Source organism: Caloenas nicobarica, chromosome 7, assembly GCF_036013445.1.
Source record: "Caloenas nicobarica isolate bCalNic1 chromosome 7, bCalNic1.hap1, whole genome shotgun sequence".
NCBI lineage: Eukaryota > Metazoa > Chordata > Aves > Columbiformes > Columbidae > Caloenas > Caloenas nicobarica.
Window position 1 is genome coordinate 36908137 of NC_088251.1, and position 22409 is coordinate 36930545.

At 43.1% G+C, this 22409-nt stretch overlaps 1 protein-coding gene across 1 annotated transcript; it reads right to left on the reverse strand.

Annotated features, from left to right (window-relative positions):
- Nucleotides 1-1775: 1775 nt before the first annotated feature.
- On the reverse strand, nucleotides 1776-21757 carry MINPP1 (multiple inositol-polyphosphate phosphatase 1). Its single transcript, XM_065638836.1, has 5 exons — nucleotides 21185-21757; nucleotides 20430-20618; nucleotides 19441-19538; nucleotides 17974-18107; nucleotides 1776-5296 (listed from the first exon to the last, which is right to left on the reverse strand). Exons 1-5 carry the CDS (start codon nucleotides 21747-21749, stop codon nucleotides 4897-4899), a joined length of 1386 nt encoding a protein of 461 aa, XP_065494908.1. The 5' UTR covers nucleotides 21750-21757; the 3' UTR covers nucleotides 1776-4896.
- Nucleotides 21758-22409: the final 652 nt, after the last annotated feature.

The window sequence follows — 22409 nt, forward strand, 5'->3', positions numbered from 1 at the left end:
AATGCTGGCTTTAAATCCTTTTCCAATGATTGTTTTTTTAAAAAAAAATCCACTATCATAAAGAGCCTGTGCTGTCAGTTTGAACTTCCCTGCCTCCTCTGTCTTGATGTTAAGTAAAAATCTCTCTTTAAAGTATTGAACTAAGGTGGAAAAAAAAAAAAAAGCTGTAAATGCAGGTTAATCCATATATAATCTTCATTTTTTACTTCTGGAAGCAAACAAGGGAGGGGAAAAAAGCATTACAGCCTTTACAAACATCTGCCTGTATCAGATCTGGAAGCAGAACCTAGTTCTAACCTGGCATGCGTTTCAGTCAATGAAAACCCTCTTCAAAATCTTTACCAACATCAGAAACAAAGCAATTTAGAAATAGTTTTCTACTTACTGGACCACAAATCCTGAGAAATCAGGCAGAAAAGCAGCACTGAAAAGCTGAGCCGGATACAGTTGCTGAGTCTTCGTGATGAAGATGAATTTGAAAGTGGCAGTGTAACAAAGACAAAACACACCCATGGGCCAAAGCAACACGAAACCAGGACTTTTAAAACAAATAAACCCACTTCCCCATGCACAAAACCAAAGCGTGGCCTCACCATCACGCAACAACACGGGGACAAAAATGTGGGTGGCCTCAGGACAACAAATTCATAGGAGGAGGAAGTGAAAGAAAGGGGGGAATTAAAAAAAAAAAATCTCTCTCTCTCCCTGGAAATCTTAAAGTTATGAGCTCTCCCTGGTTCACCTGTTCCTGGCACCATGTTCTGGGGGGCTTCCCAATGTATATTGTTTGAATTTCTATAAAATTCTCCATAACTGACTATCCTTCGAAGACTGTGGAGGAGAGACCTTCACTTGGGTCCAGGAAGGTCAGTCCTTAGGACGGGCCGGCTTTGAAATGACTGTGACAATCAGGAGAAAGCGCCTGTAACTTCAAGCCCAAGAAAGCAAGAATTTAACAATCCTAAGACAAACCCTTATATCTGCCATACCAGCAACTGCAAACTAAACATCTTATAATACCTTTTGAAAAGTCAGACCACCAAAAAAATTACCATTTAATATATTATACATCCTAAAAAAGTGGGGTGGGGATAGTGGTGGTGATGTTCTTCCCCCAGAAGGTTTGATATCTTCATTTTAGACATTTCACTCCTTTTCCTATGACTATACATTTTGGGGGCTGGTTTGTTTATTTTAAACTAAACAGCATTAATTGTTTTCTATTTCAAACTGTCTTACAGACCAATACTTCCGAAAATGAAGAACCAGCCCTTGATCAAAGATGATGCCGTTCCAGCCACAGCACAATCTCAAAAATGCTGCATCCTCAGCACATGAGCACGCTGCAGGCAAAGCTTAATTTTATGTAATCAAATTTAAGAGAATTAAGCTACATAGGTAATGGATGCTCAATAACAAGGATCTATTGCTAAATGCCAACAAGAAATGACAGGTTAGAAAGTACTGCATATGTTTCTAATTCTTTAACAAATCAACAGTGTCAGTCTCTCATTGAGAGTGGTAACATTTAGAAAAATAATACTGCAGCAGATTCCGGAATGCACAAAAATACATGCATAACCCTCACGCCACTTAAAATGCAGGACATTTCCAGACATTTTGCATTTTCCTTGTCAGGAAACTGTTGCTGTTTTTAAAACCAGGGCTCCTGGAAACAAGAGTCAACTTTCACTCACCTCAAAACATGAGAGTAAAAAATCTAATTAAGGCATTTTCTATTAATCGCCAAGCAATTTGACGACTTAAAATAACCAGAGACACCAATGCAAGTAATAGCAACCTATCGAATGTATTTTGAAGCAGAACACAGCCATGATAGTGAAGATTATGTCATTATTACTGCTCATAAAACAGAGATGAAGAAAGCGTGCAGTTTTATTTCACAGCACTAAAAAGCCAGAACAAGTTCTCAAAATTCATCCAGTTAGCACCGTATTATTACAAATGTGCATTGCATCCAGTGATTTGACAGATCGATGCTAACCAGAATCACAGCAGCAGTACTTACTAGGAGAAAAAAAATGAATTTGCCCGAGGGATTAGTTAAGCTTTAGACATTTAACAAAATAAAACGCATTTCAAACACATTTACGGCCAGCATCCAAGAACACTGTGGGTATTTTTCATCTATGAAAGCTTCCAGTTTGAGAAAGGTTAGAAACAAAGTCCTCAACACATGACTGAGACGAGGCATTTTGTCCAGAGCCACATGAAGAAGAGGAGAAAACCTTATTTTTCCAGCAGGACTTTTTCAGAGGTGGTAACCCGCAGTGCCATGAGATGCAGCAGCCTGTTCAATGCGGGTCACTGAGCTAGTACCCAACTTGATGGAAATATTTTGATCCATTTTCATTTTCCATTTTGGTATATAACCAAATTGATACATTTACTAAATAGAAGGGTCATCCTGAAATCACCTCCCTGATGGTAACAGTCCCATGAACAAGTGCCTAGAACATTTACATATCCAAACACTTCTGTTGCTACAGTTGTGCAAAGTTTCCACATTCAGCCTCTAATTCTGCCAAAGGAGTGAGTCAGTGCATCCTTTACATATAGATCTAAAACCAATGAGCACATTTTCCTTTTCTGTTAATTGCCGAGAGCCGCCACAGACGTATCTGTTATGCTGGAGGTGTGATGGACCTGTACCCTGAGGCAAAACAGGAAACAGCCTCTGAAGCTCTTTGCACAGAGTCAAGCCTCCGATCAACTTGGTAGTGCAGAAGCGAATGATGCTTCACTGTAGAAGGAATTTTTTTTGTTTCTCCACCTCACACAGGAACAAAAAAAGGCAGTCAAGTGCAACATACTTCTCCTCCATAAGGAAGAAGGACTTATCTTTTAAATGGGATGCCTTAAAAGTAGTCTCAGCGAGCCGGCAAACAGAAATCCTCCATTCCCCTCCAACAGGCAGGCTTTCATCCTTGCTGTTCAAATCCTGAATCACCACAGGATGGCTGACTCACAGAAAAAAAAATATTTGTTCAAGTGTGGATTTTTTACCATTGCATCTGCTGTTTACCAAACTTAACTGCTTAACTGTTCGTAACAGGCAGTAATTTATGACCAGTTGACTTAGTCTCAAGGTAAGATCATGTAAAAAAGGAGACAGGCAAAGCTCAGGTAGCAGTAAAAATCATATGCTGGTGCTGACAATTATCCTGACCTACATTCCTACATTTGTTTCAGCCTTGATACTCCTCCCTAACCATTTTATCAGTTTCAGAAAAAGATCTACAGAGTTAACGCAGGCAAATATCACACTGGGATGTTAATGCTGAAATATCCACCAGTTTTAATCAGTATCTTCGGCAATCAGAACCGTGGTCTCCACAGAAATAGGGCACGAATGAAACAGGACCTCATCCCCAACCTAAGGAAGAGCCCTTAACTCAGAGTACAACAGTAAAAAAAACACAGGTTTTTGATTGCTCCAGAACTTACAGATATGTAACCTTAAGCACTTTCGTACCATCCATACTAAAAAGTGACAGAAGCCTAAATCCTCAAGAAGAAAAAAAAAAAAAAACACACCATACAATAAATTTTACAATCTGTTTAACTTCTCAACTTCGAGCCAATTTGGCTCTTTCCTTTTTTTGTTTTCACATCAGTTAAATGCCCAGTTCTGAAGGTGAGGCTACAAAAATAAGTTAACCCTGAAGCAAATGAGGATATAAATGTTTATAGTGCAGCTGATACTCCGTGGTAATCACTTATAGCAACCTTTCATCCCCTCTCCAGTAAACTACATCTCGCTTTACAGGGTGAGCTCTGGAACACATGTTAGAGGGTGTGAGTATGCACTTCAACGTCTACCAACACCATAAACCCACACCCTCATTTGCTTCGGCGTGACTTGTTAACATAGCCATTCCCTTCCGGGCAACGAAGGAATTTTTCCTGACTTAACTGCATTTCAGATATTTCTGGACAATCACCTTCATTTTTCCTTTTTCTGTCACACTGCAGAGGTCTAAAACTTCCTGACTTTAGTAACAAGTGAACCTACTTTAAGTGCAGTTGCCTTAAAAAAAAAAATATCACCAGTACCTGTATAAAATCAATTTCTTTAAAACCAACTTCATTTTAAGAACAAGGTGGCACATCAAATGTATAAGGCCTACAAAAGGGACACCCATTTGGTGCCTTAAAGCGAGCCAAGTCTTGGTCAGATCCTCTTCACGGTCCAAAACCTGCCTGGATTTAGGGTTAAAGATAATTTACCTACCCTGGAGGTTAACTTGTCTTGCAGGATAGGTCAATGATGACTTTTCAGGCAGATAATGCAAGCAGGAACACACTCACTCCTCCTGCTCTAAATGCCCAAGAAAGAGATGTTCATGTGGTGCTGTCCCGGCAGAAGTTGTGGAGGAGGACTATGTACCCTCTCCCTCCTAGAGGCTCAGGAAAAGGGAGTAAAAAAGCTCAGAAGTTCGAATAATTTCATGCCTGCCACAGGAAAACAGCAGCTAGCAAAACAAGCAGTGCAAAGCAATACTGAATCAGTCCAGCCATCACCAGCTCTGATAAAACAGAAGCTGCCCCAGCTCTTAAACCCATCTACAGCACATCCATAAGAGGAATGACCAATTAAATTACTTATTCGTACATATAAACATATAGGTATGCTTTATCTTGCATCACGTATTTGTTACAAATGCTCGGCAACATCCCTGTTACAGCATTTGTTTCTGTAATTCTGCTTATGTAATAAATAAAGAGTGCACTGAGCTAACCAAGACAACCCATCGAATCCGCAAGTTCAGAAAAATCAACACAGCAGCAGCAAATCATCAAAAGTGCTTGTTCACACTGTCCACTGAACAGAACTGAGATTGATTTGCAGAATACCCACTCCGTTTCATTCCCTCAAAGTTCATCAATAGCAGTAACATTAATTTTTGGTAATTCACACTCTTCTTTGAAGTGGCAGTTTTCCAGGATGTCCTTGTAATAGCCCCTGAGGTCCGCATAAGTAGAGACGGTTTCATTCGAGTGAAGAAACACCAGCGGTTTTTCGTTCAACAGCATCTGCACTTGATACTCTTCTTCAGAGGTTTTCACGTGATCACAGTGGTAAAGCACAAAAACCAGGTTGGCTGCATAAGGCACAATCCGGCCACTGCGAAATTTCCGATGCATCTGCCTGATGTAATTGTTTGCCTTCAGAGGCTCATCATCTTTGAAGAAACCCATAAGGGCGAGCAGTGGCTGAAGTGTCTCTGCATGTCCAACTTGTACAATCAAAGGTGAAGAAATAGGTTTTGAACTAAAAGAAGAAAAAAGTGCAAAGGATGAGCAAGAGCCTGTGCTTTAAAACCAACATACCAACATATTGCACAGCTGTCAGCAGCAAAGGTTTAAAGAAGTAGACTTTGAACTTGTTTTACTCCAATGCCCGATAAAAACCTGTCTGGGAAATTGAGTCTATTATAGACTTTTTTTAAAGCATCCAAGCTTCTTCAGTTTTGTCCCAATTTAAGGTATTGGCTCTTATTGGTTCCCTGCGCGAACTTAGTTCCCTAGGTAGGGGAAGATCCAGTGACCACGCTACAGTTAATATACTGGTTTTGGATTAAATATAAGATGTTTAAATAGCATTTTTTCTCCCATCCGGAACTTGAGAGAAGGGCAACACATCGCCAAGCCAGCTGCAATGCTCGGTTAACAAACAAACCAACTCGAGCCCTTTGTCCGTGGTGACAGAACCCCCGCCACTGTGATGTCTTCCCACGCAACTCGTTATTTTTGTAACGCAGACCTGTTGCAAGTACATACAGCCATTCCCTCATCAGGGGCTGTATTTGGAAAAACTCCCTGAAACTTTAAAAAAAAAAAAAAAAAAACAACACACCACAAACACACAAGAAACAACAACACCACCACCAACAACAACACACAAGGGGTTTTGCACTACAAGTCTCACAGATTTGCTTTAGTACAAAACTACAGCTAAAATATAACAGTTTTTCCCAGGATGCCGAGCTGTGTTTAAGAGGATATAGAGTCTGTAATTTATTTCTGTTGTTCCCTGGCAGACGCGGAATGTACCTGAACGACAAAGCATAATGAGCTATTAAGTGAGATCATCCAGAACACAATCTGCTTCACAAAGACCAATGATTTATTATTCAAACATACCCTTTTTCTATAGCTATTCTAAATACTTCAAACAACACAGAATTTTTTAAAGTCTTTTTAATAAACTTCTCCTTCAATTAATCCAAGGCGTGGCAAAGAGAAGCCCTCACATTATCAGCATTTTAAACCTGGAAAATTTTAAAGTTTTCAGCATTAATTTTCCTAGATTTGAGGATCGAATAATTTTTCCAACTGCCTTAATAAAGGATAAGCAACAAGTCAGTTTCAGGATTAAAATTAAGTCTAAGTACAAACTTATTGGCACATTAAGAAACTACAGTAAACCCCTATTACCCTCTGACCTGACTACAAGCACACGATTGCCTGCACAAGCAAACAAATTACCGATTCCGTCCCTGACACATTATTACCAGGGCAGGATTTTAGGGAGTGTTTCTTGCCTACCTCTACAGCCACCAATGCTTTTAAACTGCAGATTGTTCCAGAACAAGAATTGTAATTTGATAGCAAAATACTGCCAATTTATTTTTTTACCAAAGTTTAGTCTGAAGACAGCAATCCAGTCTTTGGAGAAAAACAGTTGTCCCCCCTCAATTTATTATTCCAAATTATAGGCAGGACTACCATTATTACTAATTCTTGAGGATACCAGCTATTCAAAAAGAAGATTACACTCCCTCAGCATACATGCCAGCAAATTAAGCCACTGATTCATACCATGAACAAAACCTAAAACAAAGACAGTTTGTACAACAAAAGGTTACGCGTTGTTCAACCCAAGGAAAGGTGAGAGCTGGTTGGTTGCCTGAGGGAGCACCAGCCAAGACGAAAATCTGCTCCAGAGAACGATGATGGCTTTTTGGGACTATCTCCAAGTGGCACTTGGCCTGGGTCACTTGTCCTAGTACGTGTAAATACACATTTAGCTTTCATGAGACAGGAGGTGACACTCGGCAACGCTCCAGCTGCTGGTCAAGTCCACCCACAGACCAGACACATCTGGATTGGCTTGAAAAGGAGGTGTCGCCTCCGCTGCAACCTAAAGGCCAAAGCAAATGGTTAACTGGGGGACTTGTCTGAAGATCCGAACTTTGACCAGATAAGGAGGAGTTTAGCAGGGACAGGATGGGCTCTGGACTACCAGCTCGGCACAGACACCTCGTACCAGCTGCTCCCTGGAGCCGGCAGCTCTTCTGACTGCACTCCTTAGACATATATGTCCGTTATCTCCCCTTGGGCAAAACATCACTTTTTATTTAAAAAAAGAGAGCAGAAACTTGTCTCTGTTTCCTGTCCAAGAGAAGCATTAAAACCACAGAAAGGTTCTGTATTGAGGACATACATCTTTTCCACCTGTGCCTTTGCTGCACCACAGGGTGTACATTTACTACAGCCCCTCTTCCAGCTCCTCCAAAATCAATCGTTCTGCCTACATTTCTCCCCTTTTTATTTATGACCCTCCCTTCCAATTCCCTTATTTTAAAATTTTAAAATTTTTGGATCCTTTGGCCCCCTTCCCCCTCAATTCTTTGTTCCCTCCTCTTATTTGATTAGTGCATTTATATCCTCCCCTCCCCGCACACAGTCGGGGAAGTCTTTTTAGGTTTTAGGACACGTTCACACCCTTCCTGTCAGTCAACAAAAAATACATATCTATGCAAGAAGACAGAAGGATATTCCTTTGATATTCCATTTCCAGCTCAGAGATCTCCTGGGCCAGAATGGTTTCTGTGTAATGTAGGACCTCTCAATGAATCTTTCCTCCACCAATCTATCAAATCTCTCCTTAAACCCACATATGTTTCTAGGATGTGCAACATTCTGTGGCAAGGAGGTACACAACTTCACACACTGCTCTTATTTTTTTTCTATTTGTAGATGCTATGAACCATTTAATCCTTTCTACTTGCAACTTTACAATAATATTCTTTCCAAGTTGAGGAATTTTACCTTAGTCATGCCACAATTTTTCCAAATGAGCTGTATCCTTTTAGATCAGAGTATTACAAATGCAAAATACTCAAGACAGTAGGGTACATGGTACACCTATGCTGCACCCATGATGCTGTTCTCTTAATTCACATCTAACACCTTTTCTAGTAAGCTGAAAGAAGTTCAAGACACTTCCATACAACTACAACCACCTCAAAACTCAACTCCTAAGCAGTACATTATCCCAGACTCTACCAGACAGGTGATAAGATAATTTTTCCCATGTGGATTACTTCACAGATCTGCAATTTTCAAGCCCAGTTAGTCTCACAAGGTCCTTTTACAATCCCCCTAGTAGAAACAATTTATCTTACTTACATTGAATAAAGTGCCGCATTTGCAATGCTACTTCCCACCTCTTTTTCCTCGGTCACTTACAACACGCAAGCAGCCCAGATCTTTGCAGATCCATCTCCTCTAGCGACTTGCCTCTGCTAGGAGAATCTATCAGCTATTACTACTCTCCATTTCTTGTATTTTTATTCATTTTTTTACCCATGTAAGGACCTTCTCCCTTAACCTTAGCTGCTTGATTTCTTTTGATAAGGAAACCTGTTGAAAGGTGTTTGAAAATCATGACTCTGTCTCCCAGATCACCCTATTTGTACGCTTGCTGATCCTTCCCACGAGCTCCAAGAGGTTTATTTTTCTTTCAAAGAGCCATTCTGACGCTATCCTGGCATATCATATTCATCAATGCTGGTGTCAATCATTACATTCACTACACTGGCCTATAATTCTGATTTTCTCTTAGAGCTGCTTTTCACATTTTTCTTTTATTTCATTATGTGTTTTTAAATCATCACACCTGCCAGTCCCCACAAGCTTCTTGGCTAAAACCAACACGCACTGGCTGCTATTTCAGCTATTTCATTCCAGTTCTTCCAGAACTGTATCACCCAGCTCTAGCAACCCCTTGTCTGAGCTGCATCCGCTTATACACACACCTGCTACCAAACGTGGTGGTATTTTATAGTTTACTGAACAAGGAAGCTACTAATACAAATATGCTGCTAAAGTCTCCAAAACAAGTGTTATATAGGCATTCTTCACTCCACAGGGAGTAGATCTCACATATCTACCCCACTCTCAAAAAAAAAGGTTTCAGATCTGCTAAGAAAAAAAAAAAAAGTAGCATTCTGGCTACCAGTGCTGGCTTTAAGCAAGGTTTGGCTTTACTTTCCAGCTAATGCTAGAAGAAATTTTGAAATGGAAATAAATCACCAAAAAAATGTGGTTAACTTCCTAAGTTAAAAAAAAAACCACAAAAAACCAAAACCCACCAAACAAAAAACCACGTTTCCAGAACAGGAAACAAATTATAGCATATATACACACAGGAGTTTCAAAGAACAAGGAAGGAAAATCTCATGAAGACAAAAGAAGGAGTAAACGAGCTGCTCATTCTCACTGTAACTCGGGTTTTTACTTCCCCTGCATTAGTCTCACGAAATCCTCATGCTGACAGGTTAAACGACCTTGGGCAACAAAACAAACCTCTCCCATGCTCAGCTATCCCATGGGATTATTTTAACGGGGATTAAAACTGTTTCCTTATACCATACAATCCTAAATTTTCATTAGCCTCTGTAACACAATATACTTGGTTTCTCACCAGTGCTGGATATCCGATTTCTAAGAGTCAAGCACTCCCTGTTCAGTCTCTGGTGTAACGACTCCAGCTGAGCTGTGGTTTCATATCATCTAATAACAACAATAAAAATCACCATCAAGGTTAAAAGAGCAACAGTAATATGTTTATTTAGGGGGAAATCATGAGAGATTGCCTGTTTAGAGCATGTGCACAGGCAAAGGTTACTACTGCCTCTATAATTCCTGATAAAGGAGTGCAAAGCGCAATCACCAAAACACTGATAAATTCAAAACAGTAGCACAGGCTAATAAAATATTAAACAGAAAGCCTGAGGTTTCCACACTTGGTCTTCTTTACGATCAATTAATGACTCAGTATCACCTGGAAGCATCAAAGTTCTCAACATCGTACTCCGTCAAGTGCTAATGATATTTCAATCAACTTTTTTCCTCCCTTTTACTTAGTAGTAAATGACTTGGAGAATAACACTGATCAGTAGGAAAAATAAAGTCTCATTCCCAATTTTAAAGGGAGATGCAGAAACCGTGCATAAAACTTTGCCATAATATATTATGAGCTTGTCTGAAAGCAATTGCTGGTGATTGGTTTAATACTCATTTGATGAGGCACTTCCAAACGAGCAGAAGTGGCTGTCGCTGGGCAGAAGATGAGCAGGGTTTGACTTCAGATGTGTCAACTTCAGCTGCTGAATCGCCCACACCATAACCCACGAAGGAAATCTGACCACAGCTGAAAATGAAGAAGTTACTCAACGATTCATCAGCACAACCCTGAAAGCTAAGTCTCACCATGGAAAAATAAAAAAGGCACCATGGAGAAGCATGGATGTGGGATTTATCATTCAGGCAAATTCTAGCTCTCCTTGATCTTGGCAGATGCAGGTTTAACATAAAACTCACTCGTCCTCAACTGTAGACCATTCCTACTCTTCTAGGACTACTGATACATCACTCTAGATAGAGAAGAAGTGAACTTTCTTTTAACCAAAGCTTATTTTCTAAGCACCAGTGTAACTTTCAGCTAGAGACAGCCAGACCCCAGGAGATAATGGGGTAAGAAAGAACATTTTCTAAAGCAAAGCTTAACTGGTCAATCTTCAAACCTCATGTAAAACTCCCTCCAACAACTTCAAAGAAAGCAAGTTTTAACAACTGTTAAACAAGCAGGCTTAGACTACATTCTGCCCTTTTTTCTCCCCCATATAAAAGCCAGGACAAAGGACTCAAAACCCTCTATTTTCAGCTATGGGATGAATTCTCCATCTCTCCCACCTGCCCCTGCAATTTATTTCTGGAAAAAAATCATGTGTCAGAATTTCCACCTGAAATAGTAGAACAGAAGACAGCTGTACTCATTCATTTCCAGAACCAGTTCCAACGCAAGAAAATGGCACCACAAATACGGGCAAAATAAAAATTGCCTTCTTTTCCAACAAGGACATAAACGAGTTCACTCACGGCAAAGGTAAACTTGAAAAGCTGACAAGACTAAGCAAAACTCATTAAAACCCTGATTAAAGGGCAACAACTCCTATCTAGTCCGGTTAGAGTTAATCACCCAAAGCTAACTGGGCTTCATTGTATTTCACTTCAGAGCTTCTGCACTTTCAAAGGCTCTTTTCTGAATGGTCCCACCTCTCAGGTTCCTAGGGACCCCAGGGATTAAATGCAAAATGCATCACTGCAGCAGCATCCTGCTGATGCTCAATGTTGAACCATCACAATGAGCCACGACCAAATCAGAAGAGTCAGGCCACTTGTGAAACCCTTCTTGGTCAAGGTGGATACTGGTTCGATCAGTCCATTTGTGTGCTGGCTGCCTAGGTATTGTTCTGCTTGGGTTTTTAATTCCTCAGATAAAAGGATATGACTCTATAATTAAGTTGTTGAGAGATCTTTTCAGCATAATCCTGAGCAAGCAAGTATTAGGCAATTAATGTGAGATTAAGTACGTTCTAGGAGGTTTGAAAGGCACAAGTAACACTTCAAATACGTAGTTCTAGGGAGAGAGATGAAGACACATTCCCAGGGGAGGTCCCTGGACTGAGGTATCTGAGAGCTGTCAGCAAACACACACGCTTCAGAAACACAGGTACTGCTGAATGTGCAACAAAGACCCATGGAGAATTTCCCATCTCTACCTGGTTTCCCCAAAAGCACTATTTAATCACGTCAGAAGCCTCATCTTTGAAAAACTGAGCTATCAAAACCAACCATACCACATAATACAAAGCTGCTGAGACATCTACAGTTCATTAGCAAATCTCTCATTTTCTGGAAATGAAGTCAAGACCTGCACATTTTTCAGGTGTATTGATGTAAATGGTGTGAACTGTAAAGCTGGCACATTGTTCTGTGAATACATGAGCATCTTATTCCAGGGATCAGTTTGCATATCACATGCACACACCTGTTCTCCTCTCTGAACAGATGCAAAAAAAAATAAGAATTGCTTGACCTTAGTGTAAGTTATATATCACTATGTAATTAGCAGATGAGGTGACAAGCACCTACCCCTGCAGCTCTCATCGCAGGCTCTCCCAGTACCCCAAAGAGCCAGGGGACACAGTGGGGACACCCCTGAAATGACCGAACAATTTAGATCTGAGCAAAAGGTGGGGTTTTTTTTAAATCCGATTATATCATTTCTACTGCATACGTGGAAGCTTTTTGCTCTGTTCCCTTTGTACGTACTATAAAGTGATAGTTTTGAACAGCTAATTGGTTTTCGATCATATATTGAATTATTTTGTACTGAGTCATAGTTTTGAAAGGAGCAATTAGGGCACAGCAGTAAACAACTACAGAAAGGTTATCAATTCTGTTGTGAACTGACCTGCAAAGACGCAGGCAAATTAAATGAAACAATAAAAGTTATCAATAAATTGGCAAATGGAGCTGTTTACCTTCTGGCTTAGCCTGGTGTAAATACAAAGATCACCTTCACTTGATCTTGAACTATGCCCACATTCAATTAAGTCTTTTTTTTTTTTTAAATACCTTGAACCTGCTTACTCCCAGAGGAAACCACCAAATATTTTGCAATGTGTATGTGCACCTAGATTAGTATTTTCAACCATTAGCCACATCCTTTAAATACCGAGATGGCTGCACAAAGCATACCTCTCAGAGCCTTACAGCAAACCATTTGGACAATACATGTAATAACTGTTATTTTGTATTCTCTTTCACAAATAAAAAAGGCAGACCTGTTAAATATTTGAAGCTAGAACAAAAAAGTATAACACAACTTTAATGAATAGTTCATCTCCTTAAAGTGTGCCACAGCCAATTTGCAAATCAACCCCTGCCCAAGTGTGTAGTTGTTACTTTTTTTTTTAATAAGATAAGGCAGCTTCGTTTTGCACTAACTACTGTAATACACGGATTTCTCATCAACACGCACAGCTCCTGTTGGCAGAACAGTACTCCCAGACCACAGATGTAAAGCTCATGTGGGCATTTCACAGAAACCTGAAGAGCATTAGCTGCTTTGCCCCATAGTTGCACAGTCTGACTCTGTAATTCCTATCCATAGCAGGAAGACTTGGGAAAAATGCAATTCTTATGTCTTCACAAAAATAAAGTGCTTTATGGACTAAGGCAACTGCCCAAGTGTGCCACTTCAGTACAACAAATAATCTGGCTTCATTTTATATTCAATCCTCGTGATGCAATTATTTTGGATTTGGTAATTAAGAGAAATCTGTATGGAATAAAGAGTCCTAACACCCAAACCTCTCCCTAGAAGGATGACCACGCCATTTCCATACAGGTATGGAGGAACGTGGTCCTGACAGGCCCACTGCAACTGTGGTTAAGGTCTCAAGGAGCAGATGCTTTCTACTGAATAATTAACCTTTATTAGACATCTATGCTTCATTGCCACTGAGGGTGCAGAAGAATCGGGTCCGTGCATGTGTGTGCTAACAGTAGGTGGTCACTAATAATAATTGATAAATGCAACATCAGATCCAAGTCCCTGAATTCTAACACCTTTCCACCAGCTGCCTGGACAAGGACAGTTGACAAGAGAAACCATATAGTGAAAAACTCATTTAAACCAAGAAATCTATTGGAATTCATATGATGAAAGATCCCAAAAATGTCTGAAACTTCGGCACAGCAAATTGAAGGTGGGACTAATTAGCAATAGGTATTCATTACCATCTTTATCATTTTTTTAGGGATAGACTAATCAGCAGAAGATATTTTCTCCAGAAGAAACAAACATGAACTTTAACAAGGCAACTGAGTTCCATGAGGAGTCAGACTGCAAGGTGAAAAATCCCTTTGTGGAAGAAACAGGGTTACAAAAAAAGCAAGGTTTCTCTTTTGAATTCAGCTGTAACTGCAAGCGAAAACAGGAAAAGCTGAGTATAAATACTTAAAGTATCTACAAAAATGCAGCATTGCCAACACTGTTCTCCACTGCCAAGCCTGGAGCAGAACAGATAATCCAGATTCCACAGCCTCTTGCTGGAACAGAAATGTTTCCCTTTCTACTTTTGGATAGCCCAATCCAAGCTTTCCAGGAAGAAAAGAGAACTTGGAGCAAAGGTAACACTCTGGAATTAAATTATTTTTTTCTTAATTTTTTAAAGCTAACAGCCAGTTACAAATCAATGTTAAACACCACTAAATTGAAACAACATTCTACTAAAAGAATTTTCATCATCACAAAGGTTCCTTTTCTGAGAAATGAACTGCTACAGAAGTATTCAACGTGTTGCCCTGGAGTTGCACAATACCATTAAAAAAAAAAAAGACACTCATGCGCACACATACACACAACCATTTTCTACCGTTATTAAGACAGGCAGATTTTTTTTATTTGTCTGCTTTCTTGTTTGCATCTGTACTCTCAAATTGCCACAGGATCCGGGGTAAGTCTCCTTCCCTAGATGAAAAAGCACTACTTGCACCTCTGCTCTCCAGATCACAAAGCAACACAAGCTGTTCCAATACGTCAGTGGCGGCAGACTTCCACATATTCTTAATGCACCGGGTTACCCGATGCAGATTATACTTAAGTCTTCGGTGTTTTAAGACTGCCACCTCACGTCGTGGGACGGAGTGACACGCTCCTTCTGTGCAAGGCAACGCATTTCGGAAGCTTCCAGCTCCCCTCTAGGATGATGCAGACTAAACAGAACATCCCCCCAGCTTTGAATTTTGCAAGATGCTTTACACACACACATGAACTCCCCACCTGCTTCCCTCTGTGGTGGCAACACAACACAAGAGCCCCTGAGATTGCAACCAAACTTCTGCAGCCAAAGCTGAAAGATAAGATGAAGTTACCTCGCTCCTTCAGTGCTCTTCCCCACAGAGCCCACTCCACCTTGTAATTAAGTGACTGCTGATCTAGTTCTCAATAAAGCAAAAATATAGATATCGATTTTGTCAACTATAGCTTTTTAAAAACTATTATTAAACTTAGAGGGGTATTTTATACACAGTCAAGACACACAGCTGCAATTAGTGTGTATAATTTAAGGACTGAAAGGCTGCAACTGTTCAAAGAGTAGATTACACTAAAAGGAAACAAATCTGATCACTCTCCTTACACGAGTCAAGCTGCATTTAGAAGTTATTTTTCAGATTTCAGAAGGACAGAGGGGTGTTAAAGGTCTTGCTTGTCCGTTTTTCTTGTAACCTGCACTTCTCCCTGGTCTTCTCATTCCCAGTTCTTACTTTTTCTGTTCCTAGCGACAGACACAGCACACAACAATCACAGCAGGGTGCTTGTCAACCTGGTCGCATTTGGGTGTTAATGGCCCATGCCCTGATGGATTTGTCATTTAGCCCTCTAGTAGGCTGAAGAAAAGATGCAGTGAAGAAGCTTATTTAAAGGGTGATCTAGCATAAACCACTGCTTTGACTCCAACAAGAGGGGTCACCCACGCCTTGGATCTCCAGACACCACAGTGATCATTTGACAGCACAATTTCTTAAGCTGCGTGGCTGGAGAGGGGTCACTATCACCATCCACCCATCCTTCATTCACAGCAACTCCTGCCCAAAGCCAAGCTTATTTCATGTTTGCAAACTGCCAAGTTTTAACCCATTCAGGGCAAAGTGAACAGAGTTGCCTCCTTTGTGCTGGCTGGTATGCAGCACAGGTAAGATTCAGAAAGGCCCCAGAAAAAAAGCCAGATGAGCATCTGAGAATTATGCTTCAACTGAATTACTACACAGTTCTTTTACTACTGTTAATAGCCAACAGTCAGCAAACTTTTAAAGGAGCAAAACTTCTTTCCTGTCTTCTCTCCTATAATCAACTTCATGGATCGTTCCTCCAATCCAAAATGGGAATGCTCCTTCTAATTTCTGTCTGCCAACTATAAGGAAAAAAAAGTTTTCCAACAAGTTATGAAGTGTAAAAAAAAAAAACCACCCACCACACACAAAAAACCCCCCCACACACACATACAGCCTCAAATACCCATGAGTCATGCTTTTGTTTCTGAAATATAAAAGCAATTAATGTCATTCTGCTGGGTGTTACCTAGGTCTACTTTAATATACTGAATATAGAAATAAAGTCCCAAGGATGCTAGGAACGCGAGAACACCCACCACATGTAACCAACATTTATGTATCAACACTAAAGCTGAATTCATTAGTTATAAGTTACTTATAAAGTGGTTTCTATCAAGTAGTTAGTGGCACAATATTTATACAATCCTACAATCATATCCTTGATTTTGTGTACTTTTATAAACATTTCCACACTTATCTGCTAAGGTAGTTCATTCATGTGACTGATCACTAAATTATGAATTTATAATTCTTCAGTTTGCATGAGAAACATGCACGCAGGTTGTAAACTAATTCTCATATGAACGCTCTGTATTTAAGCCTAAAGGAGCTCTCAAAAAAATAATAGATTACCAGCACATGAAAGCAAATGCAGGTAATTCTGTGACACAAACATCCCAGCCTGTAACTGAAGGCTTTGTTTTCTCCATGCCACAACAGATCCCAGTTTCGTTCCTATTTTGCTTCTCCCCATCACACCGATTCACACGAGACAAGATCAACACCAAACAGATACTGAATCCTGACTGCTGACTGATACCGGTTCTGAGGAGTAAACAATACACAAAAATAGCACAGGCGTCTCATCCCTAATTTTTCAGGCAGCACGGGGATGGTGACATCCATGGCACGATGAGGCAGTTTTGAAGACCGCGCAGCTCAGCGGATGCATTACCACTGCTGCTGTTCTTCCACTGACCTCAAACCATGGAGACAGATGAAAACAAACCACTTTACAAAACCATCATCCTTTGAAGACACCTGGCTATTGTATCTCCAAGTCTACTAACAGTTAATTGTAAGGCCTAATAGCTTCCTACAGTTGCCGTGCTGTTCTCAAACCACAGCTTTGCTCTAAAAGAATAAGGATGTGAAACTAAATATCCTAGCCAGAGTTCTCGGACCGGCTGGCTGAACCACTGACTTCAGATTCACACAACAAATCAAGGCTTTCACAACAACTTCAGAACAGAAGTGTCTTTCTCCTGTTGTTACAGGGCACCAAATATATCATGTAAAGTCTGCCCTTCCCCACTTTACAACAAACCAGGCTTGCTGCAACAAGGCTGGTTTGCTGCTACACTGTTACAGCTCCAGCCTCTTGGATCCTGCAAGATCTGGTCTAAGATCACCATTTGGGCTGATCTGTAATAATTACTTTTCCGTAATTACATTTCATTTCCCACCAGAAAGCTTTGACAACACAAAAGACTCAGATCAAACAGACACAGAAAGAAAGATTGCCACACTGAAGTGCTTAAGTAACCAGAAAGTATCAGGGTGATGCTTTCAACCCACAGTCTTCCATTTTTGCCACAAATTATTTTTAACAAAGACATTTTAGACAAAAAGCTCGTTGTTTTAGCTCAACGGTTTCTTCTCAAACTGTGCAGGAAGAAAACACCATTATGAGACAGAGCAGCTGGCTGTCCCTTGAAGGCCTGTGTGGATCAGCAAGTTAAAAGACAGAAATACATCAGCTGGGCACAGAGTATCAGTGGAAGAAAAATATACTCTTTACAATAATATTGCTTTATTAAAACTTGGATCCTCTCTATTAAAATTCTTCTAGATCAAACTCCCCTAACATTGTTATGTTTGGAATGAAAGTACTCAACTTCTACTCACATGAAATCCAACTCAGGATTGACCACAGAAAGTTTGCAGCCAAAGCACAAACCCCTTTTTATTTACCTTTTGCTCTCTTCCACTGCTTCATCCAAATGCTCAAAGATATCTTGGAATAAAATGCAGCTGGAGCGACTATTGATGTCATAGCCATATCCTCTCTTCCAGTATTGCTTCAGGTCATTCAGGTATTCCAGCACCTAAAGTTACAGAGTTCTCAAGTTTTTATTATTGCACTAAGGGAAAATAAAAACCCCACAACTTGGAGCAATGATGCTACCACACACTGCAGAAAAATCAACAATTCTTTGACACAAAAGAAAAAAGCAACCCACAAACATCAAGGCTCCACTTGAAAATGCTTCAGTGTAAAACCAGACACAACAGATCAGACTAAAGAGTCACCAAATTCAGCATCTTGTCTCTCATCACGCCTAGGGAAAAGAGTAGCCACACTTCCCCAGACTCCGGTAACTTTCAGCACAGGGCTTTGAGCCCTAAAGTGGTTTTCTACAAATTTAATAAGACTCCAGGGGATTCTCTCCCACAATAACCCAACCTCTCCTTTGAGCACACCAAGTTTTAGCCTTAATAGTACCCTGCAGCTCTGCTATGCAGTGTTAAAACAACCAGTCTGCTGTGAACCTGCTTGCTGCTACCTTCACCTGGTACCCGTTAGGTATTGCACACAACAAGAAAAATCACTATTCACAGCTCTTTTTTAGCATTTCTGGTTGTGCCTTATGAAAGTCAAAGACCCTTAGCTTAGTTAATCATTCTTCACACAGAAGCAACCCCATTCCTTCAATTGAGTTTATTTCCACGCTCTAGAGATGTGCACACATCTCGAAAAGACAGAACTGTGCCTTGGATTTATGTAACATGTTCTCCACTCCTTTTCTTACAATTGCTAGCATTAGAAGCGCTTTTTTCATTAATTTCACTGAGCCAGCATTTTCATGGATGTATACTATCAAAATTTCCTTTCTCAGTGGCACATTGGATCTGAGAGATGGCCACCTCCTATATGAAGTACAAAGGGTACGTCAGGTACTTTTTGCAAGAGGAACCACCACAAGTCTCATTTATCTGGAATCTACTAGCCTTATTAACAGGCATTAAGTTTAGAGATCTGACAGTCCCCAAAACCATATCAAACGAGTTTTAGAGGACCTGGAAGACCTCATTTTATGTCCTCTGGCATCAAGGCATTTTATCGTATGACTATCATATACAAAGCAAAGCTGTGCAGAGCATTTCTGATGTTACAGAAACAAAAGCACATAACCATTAAGCACAACTGTTTTAATGAGGACAAACAAAGACTGCACCAGTGTTGGAAGTCTGAATGAAGAAGGGTATTTCAGTCTCACTGCTTGGTTAATCCAGAGCTCTTTGGGAGACCAAAGTGCTTCATTAGACTGAAGAATAAGGGCCACACAGCTTACAACTTCTGACTGTGCAAAGAGTTATATCTGAACACTAAGGCATCTTCTGAAGGCTTCTCAAATCTCTCTCCCATTTAGCACCTACCTTGGCATCTTCTTCACTGAAGAGTGAACACCAAGGGGAGGTCACATTTTTTATAGCCAACTCATATGAGCAGGTGAGAAAAGCCACTTGAACAAGATCTGCAATAAATCCACCAAACAAGCAAAAGATAAACCACTGCTACACAAGTAGCAACTTTCTCTCAACTTCCTCTAAAATGAAACGTAATTACAACTTAGCAATGCAAACAATGTGATCCAGAAAATAATTACCAGCCCAAAGGCAAATCACCAAACATACGCAGTTTTCAACAGAACTATTGCACAGAAACCAAATTTCAGATTGCAAGCTTTATACATTACGTTGCTACGAGTGGGAAATGAGAATTTCACATCAAATGCTGTATGTCTGCTGATGCGCATGCCATAGGTGTTGATTGCTAGTGTGTTCTTATCACCGCAAAGCAGCCAACGCAAGGAGGATGTGTCGGTTCCACGCAGAGCGGTCTGTGACAACCACTGCTCATCCTCCAGGCTGGTAGCAGAGTTTGAACAGCATCACGCTGCAGCTTTGGGATTGTGGCTTCAGGGACGTGCTGGAAACGACAGCAACTCCTATTTTAGGGGCTCCCCCACCGCTTGACCACACAGGGAAACCTGGCACTTCTCTTCAGGACAAGGGAAGCTACAACATGGACATACGTGTCCACCTTTTCCCCAGGTTATTTGGGCATTTGAATTGTAACAGGTTTTACAAAAGCTACAAAAGAATTGTACCCCTCCAAACAAAGGTAAAGTTGATTTCATCCATAGGAAAGATATTTTCGGACATGTTTTTCTTCTGACCACTGACTAACACGCATTTGTTACTGCGACACCAACACATATTTCCAGCCTCACGCATTTAATTAGAGACCGCGTCTCCAATTTACATCGTATTTAAATTACCTACTCTGCGTAACTACATGGCGTCTCAGCAGTTGTTCTCAGGCAGACTTGGAGCCGAAGCCGCCTGTAACAGGCATTCCTTACCTGCGTTCAGCTCCTCCGCCGGCAAACACAAGGCGCTCGCCACCTTCTCCAAGACTTTCCTCATCTCCGGCCCCTCTTTGAAGGCATTCACCTGGCACATCGCCGCGTCGTTCTCTTCCACCAAGGCTACGAACTTGGCGCAGTAATCGAAAAACCGCATCAAGGCGTCGTTAACTTGGACCTCCACCTCTGCAAGCAAATGTGGGCCTCAGGGACGCTTCGCGCCGCTGTCCCCAGGGGACCGGGGCACGACCACCCAGACCCCCCTGCCGGGGACAGCTTCCCCACCACAGCGCTGTCCTTAACGGGGTCCCTGCAGGGTGCCCCTCATGGGGGACGTGGGACTGGGCTCACGGCTTCCCCTCAACCCCGGGGCAGCGGGGAGAGTGCGGGGCCCCCTCAGCCCCTCAGGGAAGGGCCGGGGAGCCCCCCTCAGGGAAGGGCCGGGGAGGCCCCCTCAGGGAAGGGCCCCCTCAGGGAAGGGCCCCCTCAGGGAAGGGCCCCCTCAGGGAAGGGCCCCCTCAGGGAAGGGCCCCCTCAGGGAAGGGCCCCCTCAGGGAAGGGCCCCCTCAGGGAAGGGCCGGGGAGCCCCTCTCAGGGAAGGGCCCCCTCAGGGAAGGGCCCCCTCAGGGAAGGGCCCCCTCAGGGAAGGGCCCCCTCAGGGAAGGGCCCCCTCAGGGAAGGGCCCCCTCAGGGAAGGGCCCCCTCAGGGAAGGGCCCCCTCAGGGAAGGGCCGGGGGCAGGTCCGGGCTTACCGTCGCCGCCGAGGCTGAGGGAAGGCCCGAGCCCGCGGCGGAACGCAGCACTGCTCTGCAGGCAGCGGTGCTTGGAACTGCTGGCCAGCACCAGGCGGCGGCGGGCGGCGAAGAGGGCGGGGAAGCGGGCGGCCAAGCGGCGGGCCAGGCTCTCCATGTCGCGCCGGCCCTGCGGCGCCAGCCGCCCGTCGAGGCTCTCCTCGTACCACATCTGCCAGCCGGCCAGGGCGGCGGCGGCGGGGCAGGCGGCGGCGGGGCGGCGGAGGAGCCGGGCATGGAGCTCGCCCAGGCGGCGGATCTGCCCGGCCGTGGGGTAGCGGGTGCCGTGGCGGAGCACGGCGCGGAGCTGCAGCGGGGCGCAGGCGGCGGGCAGCCGCGACGCGGCCGCCGTGGGACCCAGCGACAGCGGGTCCCGCACCAGGTACGGGTTCACCTCCTCGTAGCGGGACTTAGTGCCGAAGTAGCTGCTCAAGCCCGCGCTCGCCGCCGCCAGCAGCAGCGGCAACAACAGGAGGAGGGCGGCGGAGGGGAACGGGGCTGCCGCTGCTGCCCGGCGCGGCGCCATGGCGGCAGTTGCGGGGCTCCCGCAGGAAGGGGCGGAGCGCAGCCGCCTCCGCTCGCCTTCCCCTCGCCTCAGGGGCCGCGCATCGAGCCGGGCAGCTCGTAGCGACGTGAGGGGCGGGCCTGGCATTCCCCCCCCCCGCCCCATGGGCAAAGTCCTGAGGGGAAACAGCCCGGGCTGAGGGGAGCCACCACCCCGGGGGAGGTAGGGGAGGTGGTGGCTCCCCTCAGAATGGCACCCGCGAGTTAAAATGCCACCCTTTGCACCCAATTATGGTTCCTCACCATACTAAAGCCCCTGATTCTGACCCCCTGCCTTATGTCTGCCTTGGGTGGGCACCCATCAGATGAGGGGCTAGCCCCTGATGAGGCAGGGGAGGTGGCGGCTCCCCTCAGCTCGGGCCGTCTCCCCTCAGCTCGGGCTGTCTCCCCTCAGCTCGGGCCGTCTCCCCTCAGTTTGGGCTGTCTCCCCTCAGCTCAGGCCGTCTCCCCTCAGCTCGGGCCATCTCCCCTCAGTTTGGGCCATCTCCCCTCAGGACTTTGCCCACGTGAAGGAAAAAAATGCATCTTTGACCCACAGATGGCCCCTCATGAAGCTTAAGATCCCAATCCTCATCCCCTTTGTCGGGGATTTGCCTCCGACATGGGCAGCAGCATCCTCCAC

What these genes read in the sequence shown, in the direction of transcription:
- MINPP1 (XM_065638836.1), bottom strand. Translation starts at nt 21,749, where the DNA reads ATGGCGCCGCGCCGGGCAGCAGCGGCAGCCCCGTTCCCCTCCGCCGCC. An exon ending in TCAGTGAAGAAGATGCCAAG is followed by an intron (nt 18,108 to 19,440) that starts GTAGGTGCTAAA and finishes CTGTAACTTTAG; the next exon opens with GTGCTGGAATACCTGAATGA. An exon ending in GCAGTGGAAGAGAGCAAAAG is followed by an intron (nt 5,297 to 17,973) that starts GTAAATAAAAAG and finishes TTCTTCTTTTAG; the next exon opens with TTCAAAACCTATTTCTTCAC.